General features: G+C 37.2%; 1 protein-coding gene across 3 annotated transcripts in view; it reads left to right on the top strand.

Annotated features, from left to right (window-relative positions):
- Positions 1-3,330, top strand: part of LOC124857508 (cadherin-22-like) — a 237,765-nt gene extending 234,435 nt beyond the window's left edge. For all 3 annotated transcript variants that reach the window (XM_047348787.1, XM_047348788.1, XM_047348789.1), the window contains one exon: positions 1,586-3,330. In XM_047348787.1, the coding sequence (XP_047204743.1) occupies positions 1,586-2,115 (530 nt within the window). In that variant the 3' untranslated portion in view covers positions 2,116-3,330. The remainder of the gene's footprint in view (positions 1-1,585) is intronic.
- The last annotated feature ends 12,738 nt before the right edge of the window (positions 3,331-16,068 follow it).

The following is a 16,068-nucleotide window of genomic DNA, read 5'->3' as shown; positions in this document are numbered from 1 at the left end:
GGTAGCACTGTTGCCTTGGAGCAAGAAGGCCCTGGGTTCGACTCCTGGTCGGGGGTCTTTCTGCGTGGAGTTTGCATGTTCTCCCTGTGCATGTGTGGGTTCTCACCGGGTACTCCGGCTTCCCACAGTCCAAAGACATGCCTGTTAGGTTAATTGGTCTCTCAAAATTGCCTTTAGATGTGTGAATGAATGTGTGTATGGTTGTTTGTGTGTTGCCTTGTGATGGACTGGTGACCTGTCAGGGTCCAGGGTGCACCCCACCTCCTGCCCATAGACCAGCTTCCCCACGACCCACAATGGAAGGATTGGTATGGAAAATGACTGACCGACATTTTGGCATATTTCAAACAAGGAATGTCATCCACAGAAAACTTTTTTCTGTGGATGACAATGAAAAAATCCTAACCTTTCCATAGATCTACAACATGGGTTTTGTCCCACAATGTCATTTTCCATATATAGCAGGGGTGAAAGTTTTCACCATTAGGCTTACAATGAGGTTCAAAAATTCATCAAAATTTTAGTAATGTGTTAATTTTATTCCATTTATTTGGTCCTGTTCATTTATATTTGTTTTGTAGTAAAACAAATGGTGGGAGAAGACATTTATGGTTAGGGTTAGTCAATTAATAGAAAAAGAATGGGCTAAACTGCATCCATGGGGGACTTCCAGGGTGACAACCATTCCAGTCCAAAATGAACACGAAGGCTCAGCTCATGTTTCCGAAAAACCTTCCTGTGTTCCTCAAGACGTTTAGTAAAATATTCTTTGGACTGAAAAAAATGACACTTTATGGAACGAGTGCGTCCTTTTATATCAGTCGTTAAACATAGCATTAAAGATATAACATTTTTGCATTAACTGAAATTAGCAGAAAATAAAGTCCTATATTTTCTGCTATAAACAGAAAGCCTTCATTCTGCTTTAAATCCTTTTTCTATCATAATACATACATTTTTCAGTACAGACCCAGGTGTCTACGATCGTATACTTACGTCTCTTTCACCGTATGCTTATATTTCAAAGTTTCTAAACCACGTCTCAATTTTGTCAGACTTGAATGAGTATTGATGTTGTATCGGCCACAATTAGGCCTTTTTGTAGCATATATTTTGTAAGGCTATCAGAGCTGTGAAAAATCAATACTCATGTATTTAGAATGGAAAACTTGCTTACATATTAACCTTAAATATGAGAAATCAAAGTTACAGAAAGAATGGCTGCAAACTTTAAATAGTTGCAAGGCCATCATCCAAGGGGCAAATTTGGCAAACACATTTAATCATTTTTTATGTAGCACAGGTTGTTGTCAGCTTTAAATTTTATTTTTTAAGACGGCAAGAATTTATATCCTAATGTTGAAGCCTTTCAAACTAAGACTGACTCATATTTCATACATACAGTATGTCACTGTCACTATCTTCTACATTGAGCTTTTAAAATGATTTCAATGTAAACCTGCCTCATTTTTTAATCTCTGCCTAGTATTTAAGGTATTTTAAAGATTGTATGTTAAATCTGTAATTGGAGCATTATCTTTTATAAAGTGGTCTCTTCTTCTCTTGCTTTCTGTCTCTCTTTCAGTTCTTGTCTTGCTGATTCTCACTCTGAAACGCCACAGGAAAGGCCAAAGGATGACAGAGGACGAGGAGGACATGAGAGATAACGTCATCAAATACAATGACGAAGGCGGAGGGGAGCAGGACACTCAGGCGTATGACATGAGCACTCTGAGGAACCTCTATGACTTCCCGGAGGCCAAAAGCTGTGACACTGGACCGGACATCCACTCATTGCCACAGTGGATACAGGCAAACAGAGTAGGAGGGGGGGCGGACGGAGCTATGGCAGCAGCCACAGACTTCTCTCTTTTCAAAGGCTACATACGAAAGAAGGTGGAGCAGGCTGACGCTGACCTGTCGGTGCCGCCATATGACTCATTCCAGACATATGCCTTTGAGGGCACCAGTTCACCTGCACTGTCACTCAGTTCAATCCACACCCTGTCCACCACATCTGAGCTGGATTTCTCCTACCTCAGCGACTGGGGGCCACGCTTTAGGCAACTGGCAGGCTATTATGCTCCAGGAAAGACTGAGGAGGAAGCATCCTAGCACAGTTTCTTATCTACAGAGAGACAGTTAAGCACTCCGTTTTCCTCATTTTTTTTTCTGTATCCTCACCCCCTGGCACTAAACTGAGATTATTAGAGCTAACCCTATGTACTTATTTCAGTGAGAGTGCAACCTCTTTATCTCATTTTCGAAATTCTCAGATGTAGATGTTGAGCTCTGAGAAAACATTGATTTTCAGATTTTTTTACACTTTTGATTTTTGTTAAAATATAAGGTTCAAATGAAATATGGGGAAAAAGTGCTATTTAGTCATTTGTTTGAGTGTGTAAAGGGATTATTTTCTGCTCCCAACATGAAACGCTTTAGTTAAACCTAAACTGACACTAATGAGAGTTAAAATCATTATAACTTGGGTATTACTCAGTGATGTGGAAGTGCACTGTATGAATGGTATACACATTTTTAAAGAAATAAATATTCATGTATTTATTTATTTTTATTTATTTATTTATTCATACAATGGTAACAGCAAAAATTAACTCAGTGTTGAATAAAAAGTAATTAAGAACGACTTTATTAAAGGAGAAGAAAGAACTGCAGTGCCATAGCACTACACAAAACATTGGTTCAGAAGTGACATATGGGCCATATAACCATTATGGAGTAGAAATATGTCTTATTTTTATAAGTTTTGAAAAATCACCCACGGAAGAGAAATACAAAAAAGAAAATGGAGGTCCAGTTAAGTCTGAATTTTCAGGCTAAAAAAGTTTTGTTGTATTTATTTATTTTTTTTGTGGTTTGTCAAAGAAAGAGAAAATCTTTAAGGTGAGGAACTGAGGACAGTTGTGTGTTAACAGTGTCTTTTCTTACTCTCTCTGCAGTCAATTGTTGAGCAACAAGGCACAAACCGCTGCAGGGGTCCACAAAAAAAAAAAATGACTGTTTTATGAAGCTGGCTGGTGGTCAATTTTGTGACACGAGCAGCCAAATTATGTTCCATATTTTTTGTGCGAGTGTGTAAATTATGTTCATCTCATTTTATAATCAAGTTTATTTATTTTTTTTTTTTTTATCTTATTTGTTTGTTGTTTTTTATTTGGGGTTGGGGAGGTTTATGTGAGAAGAAATGATGATCGGATCACATCCACCTAATATCCCAACTTATTCCATGTTTATCCTAAATTGCAAATGTATGGAAAATTATAAAAAAGAAAAAGACTAATAAATATTTAACTTTTTTGTAAATCTTAATGTGTGCAGTTGTCTATTGACTCAGTAAATTGCCCATTATGAGATCGCAGCAATAAAGTAAATAGAGCCCCCATGTTAATAGTTGTTTTGTGTGAATTGTTTGTTGAAGACATCTCCTGAATTATGAATAATTGCGGAGCTAGTTTTTGTTTACACCAGGGATAGATGCAAAGAGCAGTTTTAGGCTGAAACAAACAAACCATATGACAGGACCCAGCCAAACAGAGAATTTCCACTCAGTGCATCTCCCTCCTGGCTGTCTTCTGCCAAACCATTGTAATTGCCAAAGCCACCAGAGAATGCCAAAGATATGAAGTTGTTTTCATCTAAATTTAAAATGGCCTTTAAGACAGTTAATGAAATTCACTTTCACCTGTTATGACTCTCCTTCCACTATTTGTCCTCTGTTTTGTAGAAAAAATGTTCATCAGAAAACAATTTGTTTAGCAAAACAGCAGCACAATGATGTTTTGAATTTGTCATGTAGCAGTACAGTTTCACCTTATAAAGTTGCAAATGGATTAAGGTTATCATTCTTGTGTCATAATTCTAACCTAATATCTAATAGCAATACATGAGATATTTTATTGGGATTTAATGTGAAAGTCCAACACAAAGAAGAACATATTGTGAAGTAAAAAAAAACAGTAAATGTTTTTTATTTTTATTTTTATCACACAGAAATCTGAAAGGTATTGAATTCAGCCCCCCTGAGTCAATACTTTGAAGAAGCACATTTTGCCGCAACTACACAAATATTTAAAGATATGTCTCTAACAGCTTTATATAACAAAACAATGCAATTTTTGCACATTCTTGTTTACACAATCAGTCAGGCTGAGTTCCATTGGATGGAGATCAACTGCAACCATCGGTCTGGACTTTGCCTTCGTCTTTCCAACATCTGAATACAACATCTAGAATTGTGCCGCTCAAGGTGGCAGCAGGTTGGAGTAGCTCTGTTACTTGATCTGCTGTAAGACAGACCGCTACAGGAGATCCTTCCTGCCCAAAGCCATCAGGATCTAAAACAACTCTTTTAAGAAACCTGCATAATATGAGCTACAAGAGCATTTAATTTCCATTTGGGATTAATAAGGTATCTTTGAGTTTGAATTTAAATATACTTTGAGGTAATTACATTATAGCTCTGATTGCATGTTTGGTGTAATTTTCCCATTAACAGATGAGCCCCTGCTTCAGTATCAGATTTTTTGCAGCCTCTAACAAACTTACTTTCAGGATCGCTCTGTATTTAGCTCCATCCAACCTTCCATTAACTTTGACCAGCATCCTCGTTTCTGCTGAATTACAGGAACCCTAGAGCATGAGACTGCCATCACCAGTGTGTTTCACGGTTTGGGGTGACATAAAATACATGAAATCTTACTATTACAGCAAAAAAGCATTTTGCATGCTGACCAAAAATGTCTTTTTGTTCAGCATCAGAGGACTTCTTTCATGTATGTTGTGTTGTGTTGTGCCATACTTTTTACATTCATTTGTGGTTGATAAAGTTAACATTGATCGGTAAGATTTTCAATGGTTGCGTTATTGTTTTAAAACATAACATTGCTTTTAACTCCTGACCAACTTTATATCTGATAGAGCGGTTCTTCAATCTTTATCATTCTGTTTGTTCAATAATGTTTACTGACAAACATTTGAGGACTTCACAAAACAGCTGCAATTATGCTGAAATTAAACTACACACAGGTGGACTCTTTACAAATTAGGTGACTTCCAAAGACAATGTGTTGAACTGGATTTTATTTAGGAGTACCAGATTAAAAAGGTCTCAATAAAAAAACACTAACTAGAAAACAAATGTCAAATCACTTTTTTTACAGTTATGCATCACTATGCTTTAGTCTGTTAACTAAAATCCTAATAAATAGTTCAAAATGAGTGTAGTAAATTTGAAACAAAATATAAAAAACTTTAAAAGGTATGAGCAGTTTTGCAAGTCACTGTATGTGGGCGACTAATTTAATAAGATGCAACAAATCTGAACAGCAAATACATGGTTAATTGCTGTACATGTAAGTGTGTTTTCAGCTTGTCTGACTTTGAGGTCGGAATTGGTTAAAAAAACATGCTCCACCTTTTGAAGTCAGACACCCATGGGGGGTATTCCAGCTGATTATTTTTACTTGGAATTTAGAAACAAAAAATTTTAAATGAAACATTGCAATAAATCAAAAAACATTTATTAAATTAGGATAAAAAACAAACTTAGATGGATTTTAGGAAGAAGCGGTTTGGCATCTTTTATCAATCACATCCCCTATCCTAACAGCATTTTCTGAATGGCAAACTAAAGCTATGGGCTCGTGGACATAGACAGTTGTTGGTCAGGATGAACTTCAAAGTCAATAGGAATGGACATAAATATAAGAAAGAGAAGAATGCAGTGCAGCCTAGTTGGTCTCATGTCATGTTATTAAATCTGTAAAATTTCAATTGTCTTCAATAGAACCAGAAAGCTCCCAGTTGTGTTCCTTTTCTTTAGTAGCAAATGAGCCTCTCATTTAATCTTTTTCACTGTCAGGGAACATGTTACTCCTTATTGATGACCTGCACATGAACATGTGAATGTGTTGCCATCAGTCAGAACACCGGCCCTCAAATTCCAAGGGCATTACGAAGTTGCCCATTAGTTATGCAGATAGATCTTTAGTGACTGACAGTTCTCGGGGGGTTAGTGGAGAGCACATTAAATCTCTGCTTCTCTTCTCTTTGTACTTGACTTGGTAATGACAATTGATTAAACACTGGTGGTGGGAGGGGGACATAAATGTGAACTGCAGGAAATATTGATAATATGTTGCCTAATAGCTGCAGTTATTCTGTTTACAGACACATAAACACATCTTGGTTTTCAGCAGGTCAAAAACAAATCTGTTTTGATAAAAAATGCATAAACAAACCTGACCTACATTACAAAGCGAATACTGCTCTCTGAAAAGCATAATTTTAAAATGAGATGAATATTATTTTAAATGGCCATTGACTCTTTACAAAAACTGCACTCAGGCAGAGTTTTAGAGTGTGTCCTTTAATCATAAAGTGACTTGTTTTCATCCTGATGACCTTTATTTCACTCAAAGCTTTAAGAATGAATTTCACTTCTTTGTTGTTGTTTTACTTAACAACTTACTTGTTGTTTGATTTGTTTTAATAAAATAAAAATATATATTTAACCTTTTGTAAAATAGTTTTACATCAAAAAATGTAAAAAGGAAGACAGGTCCATAAGATAAAACAGTACGAAGGCCGAATAAAGGCATCAAGTTATAACACACATCTAAATTGTAACTCACTCCCCTGGTGTAAGATGCAGGGAAGCAGAAGCCTTTGAAAGAGCCTGAGGCAGCTACATCACAGACCTGGTCCTGGTTTTGCATAACAGACACATGGGAACTTGAAGAGATCATGTTTTAAATATTACATGTCCATGCTCTTTTTTGTGCCTATTGTGTGTAAGACACCTGCTGATTTCTTGACTGAGGTGTGCTAAATAAACCAGTTGGCTACACAACTTTGCCCCCTCATCTTATGATCTTTTGGTGTTTGGGTTTTGGTTTTCTTTTGTGTTATGATCACTTCTGAATTCTTTGAGTATTGTTTAAAAGGTCTTGCCATATTCAGCTCATTTCCCTGTGTTTGTTATTGCTAGAAGAATGTTGCCAGATTAGTTTATTTTTTGTGTTTAGTTTATTTGTTTTTTCTTGTGTTCTGTTCTTTTTGCATTTGGATTTATTTCTCATAGATGAGTGTTACTCCTTTCCCCCATAGTTTGTAGTTTCTTATTGTACAGTTCAGCTTCCTTTTTGTTAATTATTCATCTTCCATCAGCCTGCCTGTTTGCTCTCCTCCAACACTGTTCCTAATCCTCTGATTACCTCACCTGCATTCAGGTTCATTCTCCACTCTCACCTCATTATATTAACTCACTGATTTTTATTGTTGTTTGCTGGTTCCTCTGTTGCAATTACCTGTGCTCCATGCACTGTTCTTTCTGTCATTCCCCTGTAAGTTCAATTAAATTTCAATTCAGTTTATTTATATAGCACAAATTCAAATCACATGTCATCTCAAGGCACTTTGCAAAGTCAATTCAATCGAATCATACAGATTTCAATTCAAGTACATACATTCCAATTGATCCTAACTATCAAATAATGCAGTCAGATTCAGTTTGTTATTCAAATTGGTTAAAACGTTTTTCTATCTAAGGAAACCCAGCAGATTGCATAGAGTCAGAGACTTGCAACATTCACTCCTCTTATGAGCATGTTGCAACAGTACGTAGTTGCTTGCATTGACTTTGCAGCAAGTTCTTCTTATTGTTTACAAAGCAATGACAGAAGTTTGGATATTTGGAGCAGAGTCTTTGAAAAACAAACTGCTTAGTCTATCACCTGGATATTATTAAATTGGACCCTGGTAATCAAGTAAATAATCTTGGGGTTATTTTTGACCAGGACATAAATCCAATATTAAACAGGTTTCTAGGATTATCTTCTTTCATCCATGTATTATTGCCAAGTAACAAAGACATGCAATGTTCAGTCTTACTACTGACAGAGCAATGTCCAGTGTCAGGAGTGGCACTGAACATTGCATGCATTCTTACTTCTAGGCTGGACAATTGTAAGTTTTTCTATCAGGGAGTCCACAAAATACAGTTGAAATCCTTAAGCGGATCCAAAATGCTGCAGCAGTTCTGATGAAAATTAAAATGAGATATTATATTTATGCTCCTGTTAAATCCAGAACGGAAATCATAATTCTTCTTCTCACCCATAAAACCCTTAATAATAAAGCTCCATCATAGAGATCTGATTGCTCCATATGTTCCTAACTTTTTACATTCAGATTGCAGTTTAACTGGTGGTTCCTAGAGTTTCTAAAAGTAGAATGGAAGGCAGATCTTTTAGTCATCAGGCTCCTCTCCTGTAGAACCAACTCCCAGTTTTATTCTGTGAGGCAGACGCCCTATCTCCTTTTAAGACTATGATTAAAACTTTCATTTTTGATAAAATGTATAGCTAGTGGCTAAGGTTATCCTGAGTTATCTCTGTAGGTATGCTGCTAAAGCTGGGGGACATAATGACCCCTGCCCTCATTCTGCTATATTGTCATACTATGCTCCAATTTTGCATTATTGCTATTATTAAAACTTTTAACTTTATGTTTTTTGTGTTTCTTTTTCTCTTCATAGAAGCTATATCTGGCCTTCTGTTCTGTTTAGCTGTGACACCTTCCTGGAACGGAGCATCGGCTGAGCTACTGCTGCCAACAACTTAATGTTTTTATTCTACAGAAGATACACTTGGCCCTGTCTTGGAGTGTTTAACCCTTTATCCCCAAGACATAACTACTAGCTGAGCTTTTAATGCAATTAACTGTATGTGCTGCATTTCATCCTACATACTTGAACACTGGTTCAGAGTTTATCTGCATAGCTGTGATTCACTCCTAAATAAATCCACTAAAGAAGCGACTACTGCCATTAACTTTTTCACTTTTCTTCAACATAGAAGGTACTTCTGGAGCAGTTCTTCTGTGTTTTTTTTTGTGTATGCTCGGCCTTCTCAAACCTGTAGTTGGTCGTGGCAGATAGCCACTTACACTGAGCCAGGTATTCCTTGAGGTTGTTCCTGTTAAAGAGGAGTTTTCATGTCCACTGTCACTCCATGCATGCTCAGTATGAGGGATTGCAGCAAAGTCAACGACACAATCCACTGTCACTACATGCTCATCCAGGAGGAGGGAAGTCCCTGAGTCAATGCAATCTGCTGGGTTTCCTTAGATAGAAAGCTTTTCAACCAATCTGAATAATAATCTGTATTTGAGTACATTGTTAGATAACTAGAATCACTTTGGAATGTATGTACTTGACTTGAAATCTGTATGATTCGATTGAACTGACTTTTTTTATTATAAAGTGCTTTGATACAACATGTTGTGAATTGGCATTATAGAAATAAAGTGAATTGAGTTAAATAAATTGTTTTTTGTCAAAGCCAGTCTCTACATTTGGGTCCTTTACTGACCTCAAATAATGTCATCCACCCCACCTACCAGCCTACCAACAAAGTAAAACAAGCATAGTCTGCTGCTGACTGGCCAGAAGACCACATCTAGCATTAAAAGAAAACCTACATGGAGAATCATAGATTACAATCCCGAACTAGTGCACAGAAAAACCCAAGGGAATTTAGTATTTCCATAATGAGGCATCACTGCCACCAACACATGCAGGTATCTGAGAGGTAAATATAACAATATTAATTATGGTTTTGTTTTTTGTGTTATTGAGTACATTGTGTAGATTGTTTTAGCTCACTAGGTTTCAATAGCAAGAAGTTAAATTAATCCTTCTGTTTCTTGAAGGTTTAGCCTGCAGGAAAAGACACACTGGAGGATCAGAGGTTGTGCACTAACACAGTGAGGGACAAATTGTTTTCTTTACAGCCAGAGATCAAACCAAGTCAGCTTTAAGAGATGGTAAAATTTAAATTAAAGTGATCAATTTGCAATTTGATTAATTCTTTATTGATTCGCACATGGTATATTCCAATCCTGTATTGATCCATAATCCAGTTGACATAGCACTATGCACAATTATTGGCTCCCCATGGTAAAGATGTGTGCGAAGGCTTTTAAATAAATTGTTGTCATTGAGACTTTGGGACCCCAAGCTTTCACTCTTTGCTGTCTCTCTAACATTTTGTGTTTACAGCTGTTATACCCCTTTGCAGTCCTACTCACCATGTATAGTGTGCAAAGTGGCAAGGTTTCTGTGAGGCCTCAACCAGCCTTGTTTGACATGGTTCTTGTTGTTTCCAGACCTATGAAAATCAATGCATGTCCCATATTAAAAAATATTTTACAATTAATTTGTTTTCCTCTACTAAATACATTAAAATTAATAGTTGATTGGGATGCCACTTGGCTCAGTGGTGAATTAGGCACACCATAGATGGAAGTTATAGTTCTCGACACAGCTGTCCTAGGTTTGATTCTTGACCTCTAGCCATTTATCACGTCTTCCCCTTCACACTGCATCTTTCTTCCTGACAAACTACTAAAGAACGAAATCCTCTAGAGCCACAAAATCTAAAAACAATGAGATGGTTGATTTTTTTTTCTAAATTATTAATTGTCAGACTATGCTACCATAATAAAAGTTTAATTGTAGGATTTTTACATACATTTACCAAGGATGCTGATAATTGTGAAAACCGCTATATGTAATCCAATGCAGATTTATAGTAGCCCTAATAATCTTAGCATGGATAAAAATGACTTAAAGACTTCAACCAAGCAACATCATTTGATGCTGCCACATGTGTACTGCTGATCCTACTAGGAATCAGTTGTTTTATGCCTGATTCTTTATACTATTATTTTATTCTTGTGGTTTGATGTTTCTGTCTTATAGTCCCCATAGACATCACAACTCCCCCACATAAAATTTTGTTATCATGGTAGCTACTTGAACTTAAATACTTGTCAAGTTTAGATGTTGCAAGACTTATCTGTTTTTTCTAAGTTTTCTGTGTCCTTCTGGAAAGTTTGATGCTTTGTGCACCAATGTTTTCTTCATTCTGACAGTTTTTTTTATAATTTTTTTATGTGTATGTGACACAGTGTAAAAAGTTTTATAATGAATTTGAGGGATATATAGATCTTTCAATCTTTCTATTTAAGAGGCTGTGATGAAATGGTGAGGTACCGCTAGATTTAGCAACAGAAATTAATGTGGTTCAGTTTCTTATTGTCATGTGGTGACTAGCAATTACACACAGATAACTGAAAATTGTTCTGTAGTAATCTGTCCCTGCTGCATAATATTTTCTTTATTTATGACCTTCCTTTGTCTTCAGGAGGGGGTTGTGTGTAAGCATGTAAGTAATCGCAAACTAAAAAAAATAATTATCTAATGCACCTAGAGGCAATGAGAGGGGGTAAGATACAATAAGTACCATAACTGTTGACTAAGATAAGACAGTTTATTAAAAATAGAAAAAAACAAAATAAATGAATACTGCTTCTGACATACAGCAAACAATTTGCCAGCAAACTGACCAGATTTCTAAATGATTGCATAAGAAGGTGACTAGAATCTAATATGTGCCTGTGTTTTGGTGAAAAGCACAGTCAAGGGAGTTGACTGAAACACAAAGCTCTGAATAAACCTTCTTGATGGCTCTTTAGTGTTGTCTCAATCTTCCAGATGTGTTGGCACTAGCAGCCTCCTCCAAGCATTTTAAAATTTAAACATTTATTTTACATGAATAAATTATGATTTATAAATGTTTTACACTGTTAAGGGTTTCGTTATGAAACAATTTGTCATGATGTGAGTGGATGATGGCTGGAGAGTGGGTGAAAACACAGGACATGGGAGGAAAGAAACGGGAGAAACAAATGACTTGATTGCACTTACTGAGCCGAAAGAGACTACTGTGTAAGTACGACAAAAGTTCAAATAGCTGGAATACTTTAGGACATTTAAAATATTATTAAACCTACATTTATATACCATGGTGTGCAACCAAATGGTTTGTCTGTTAAATCCTAGTTAAGAAATAATTTCAATGTTGCCTAGCCAGAGGCATTGTGATAGGAAGTCTAGCTCTTGATATGTACCTGCTTTTGCATCCAAGTATGTTTGTTAGGCAGGTGATGCTTGAAGATGGAGACAATTGTTATTTTTCTCCTTTCCTCTGAAGTGCTATTTCTGTAAAGTGCTCTCAAAGCTCTCCACTCCTGATCTCTCTACACTGTTCTGCATTAGTCTAATAATTTAATTCACGATTCATGTGGTCACTGCCAAACATTTTCATGGTCAAGCATCTTCGTTTTTAAATCAGCTTATTATTTCTTGCTTAAAATTGAGCCAAAACACAAAACTAATGGTGATGGAAATTGTTCTTCTGATTAGCAGAAAAGCAGCATAACTAAACCTGCTAATTTATGAAAACAGGCAATATTTACATGTGAACATTGTTCTGTGATGATTCAAATTCTGAAGTTTACATACACTTATATAACTTTGCCTTTGAACAGTTTGGTCAGACCCAGATAATGATGTCAAGGCTTTGTAAACTTCACTTTATAGGTAATCAGATCTCAAACATGGGCTGCACGGTGGTGCAGTTGGTAGCACTGTTGCCTTGCAGCAAGATGGTCATGGGTTTGATTCCCAGCCTGGGGTCTTTCTGCATGGAGTTTGCATGTTCTCCCCGTGCATACGTGGGTTCTCACTGGGTACTCCGGCTTCCTCCCACAGTCCAAAGACATGCCTGTTAGGTTAACTGGTCTCTCTAAATTGCCCTTAGGTGTATGAATGAGTGTGCTTGGTTGTTTGTGTGTTGCCCTGCGATGGACTGGCGACCTGTCCAGGGTGTACACCGCTTCTTGCCTGTAGACTGCTGGAGATAGGCACCAGCTCCCCCGCAACCCACTATGGAATAAGCGGTAGAAAATGACTGAGATCTCGAACACCTCAAACACCTTCCCGGAGTGACATCATGGTCAAATCACAAAAGAAATCGACCTGGTTCCTCCATTCATACAATTTCCAGATGTCTAGGCGTGGAATGTTCATCTGTTTAAACATGTGTATCCAAGTGTAAACACCATGGGCATGTTCAGGCATCATACAGTTCTGGAAGGAGACAGGTTCTGGGCCGTACAGATACATTTGTTTTGGTCCAAAATGCGTATATCAGTCCCAGAAGAAAAGCTAAAGACCTTATGAAGATGCTGTTAAGAGAGTAGCCACATTGACATGAGTCCTTTATTCACATGGGTTAAAAATGATCAGAGAGGAAGAAGCTATTACTCCAAAAGAAGCAACATAAAATGCCAGATTACAGTTTGCAAACATACTCGGGGACAAAGACCTTAATGGCTTGGACATGTCCTGTGGCCCATTTGACCATCTGTACATTTGCAAGATTAAAAACACCATCTCATATGTGAAGTACAGGGCTGGCAGCACCATGTTGTCTGGGTGATTTGCTGCAAGAAGAACTGATGCTTTTTATTATATAGCCGGCATCATTTGATATCCTGTGGAAATATTAAAGCAATATTTCAAGACCTCAACAAGAAAGTTAAACCTTGAACATAAATGGTAAATGATAGTGACACTAATCAAGCCACTAATTTAGCTATAATGTGGATGAAGGCTAACAAATCTATGTTTTAAAATAGCCATCACACAGCCTGATCTCAGTCCGATGGAAAATTTGCACAGAGCTTTAAATGTGTGTGTGAGCAAGGTGGCCTTACACCAGTTCTGTCAGGAGGGATGTAACTGGTAGACACTCTAATTATCCTGGCATAAATAAAATATATATAAAAAATTGTTCATCTTAATTGACATATTTAATTTGATTTAATGTTAGAGTTAGATGGAAAGGTTATGTCTTTTAATATAGTGCATGTAAATAGTTGATTTGCATGCACTATATGCATGTAAAAAGTTATATAGCCATATAACTTTTGCATTAAACACCTGGGATATGATGTAAATGATTCTAAATGGAGCTTGCTTTCTCCACTAATTTACAGCTATATTACTGCATGTGAAGAGATTGAATTTAAGCAGAGCTGACGCTTGCCACCGTCTTTTTTGCATGCATGTTTCAGTTGCATTGTCGTTTTGCTTATTCACACTTGTTTTTATATTTTTTATTTTAATCATTGTATAAAATAAAAACATTTTCTAATAGCATTTTAAAGAGTGGTGTTCTGCCTTGATGTTTCAGTATTTTAAGTCCATGTTTATATAGCCTTTTTGTTTATGTACTTCATAAATGCCAATCTCTCTTGTCAGTATGACAACTCTACCTATGGGTATTAGCAAAGTCACCTTGAACCTTATACTTTTGAAGGAAAGTTGGCTCTAAAGATGCTGTCACACTCTTTCATTCTATTGCCAAAATATATGTTGGCATCCCTAAAAACGTTTTTCACGTGGGTCTAAATGTAACCAAATTATGGACATTTTGTGAAACTTTTATTTTATTTTTTTTTATCACATCTATGAAATGTATGCACTACTTCTGATGCATTCCCAATTTGTATAGTACATGTGTATTGGGATGAAAAGAGTAAAGTCCACAGTGCTTGATTAGGTCAGATCGAGTATGTTTGTCATATCCACGGTGGTTTGTGTACAGGCTTTGAGCAGGCTGCATGCAGGCTGTGTTTGTGTGCTGTGTTCTCTCTGTGCAGGGTGTGACTGGCAGGTGCTGCTGCACAGGTGTTGCTCATCTGAGAGCAATCAGCTGGGCTACCTATGGAGTGGAAACCCAGAGGGAGGCATCAGCTTGTTTTCTCTGATCTCCTTGTTTTTCTGCCTTGCAGATCACCCTTTGCTGAAGAAGGTCGTGGAACCTTTCTGGTCTCCGTTTTCACTCGTGTCATGTTCGGAGGAGTTTGGGAACTCCAGCCTCGACACCTCAGCCCTGACCCTCCTCTCTGCTTTCAACTCCAAGCCCAGCTTCTCAGGAGCCACCTGAGAACCACCCGTCAACCTGCCTCTCCACCCTCCAACGTTAAAAGTATCCAACCATAGTGGAGTGTCCTGGAAGAGAAGAAACAAAGCACTTCATCCTCCGAAAACTGTTCACAGCCTGTCAACCTCAAGCCACCGTGCAGAAGGACTTATTTCCCCCTTGTCTTGCCAAGAACCCAACCCCTGTAAGTCGGTATCTAAAGAACACGTTCACATTTTCTCCGTTTTCAACCAGAGTTTTTACCAGCTTCTGTCTTTCTCCTTCAGTTTGTCCGCCAGCTCCAGCCCTGGTTCCAGTCCGACCTTTATCCATGTTTCTAAATAAACTGTTAAAACGTTGTCTTTCTCCTCGTGGCTGTGTATCTCAGAGTCTAAGAAAACCCCATTATGACAATGTTACCTTTCTACCGTCATTTGTTTTCCATACTTAATGTCGACCTGACCATTTTCAGATGAATGTCTAATGCTCAATACACAATCTACTGTATGAGTGCCCTATGGTCAAATGATTATTAGCTGAATTAATCAGGCAACCTGTGCAGGATGTCGACTGCCTCTCAATGGATGACCTGCCCCCATTCAACTCTGCATAGGTAAGCTAGGATAGACAATGGATGGTTGGATGCATTAAGGAAAAGTTGGATAACTGCCAGTTAGAGCTGCTCCAAGCATTCTGCATGCCAAGATGAGTGAAACTTTATAAGTGCAGATAGAGTGTATGCATAGTATGGCATGAGATCAAGTAATGCTTTTAATGGGTCATTGCTACAACCACTCAAAGATCTGTGCTCATCTGACTTAGTTCAAGATCAAATTTTGAAGAATGCAGTTTATGAGGTGTAATAAGGCATTAGGTTTTTATTAACCTAATGCAATGTATCTTTATATGACTGAAATGCAAGGTTTTGCAAAGATTCATATATATGACCTTTTTGTTTATTGAATGTTTTTAAGTTCATATGTTATTTTGCTCCATAGCTGTCAAGATGGGCTTAGGCAAATATGGATTATCCATTAAATTGTTAATTTCACCAATAACATTGAAATTTCACCTTTTCTTATTTCTGGACAAAAACAAGGTCAACTGAGCTCCCACAAATAAAATGGGCAGCTGATCCACTGTTAACAAAAAAACAACTAAACAAAAAAAACAAAACGTGTCTCCAACTACAGTCTCTGTGGTTCCTTTGAAC

The sequence above is a fragment of the Girardinichthys multiradiatus genome, chromosome 20 (genome assembly GCF_021462225.1).
Source record: "Girardinichthys multiradiatus isolate DD_20200921_A chromosome 20, DD_fGirMul_XY1, whole genome shotgun sequence".
Classification (NCBI taxonomy): domain Eukaryota; kingdom Metazoa; phylum Chordata; class Actinopteri; order Cyprinodontiformes; family Goodeidae; genus Girardinichthys; species Girardinichthys multiradiatus.
The sequence above is the reverse complement of the archived record's forward strand: the minus strand, read 5'-3'. Positions and strand labels throughout refer to the sequence as shown.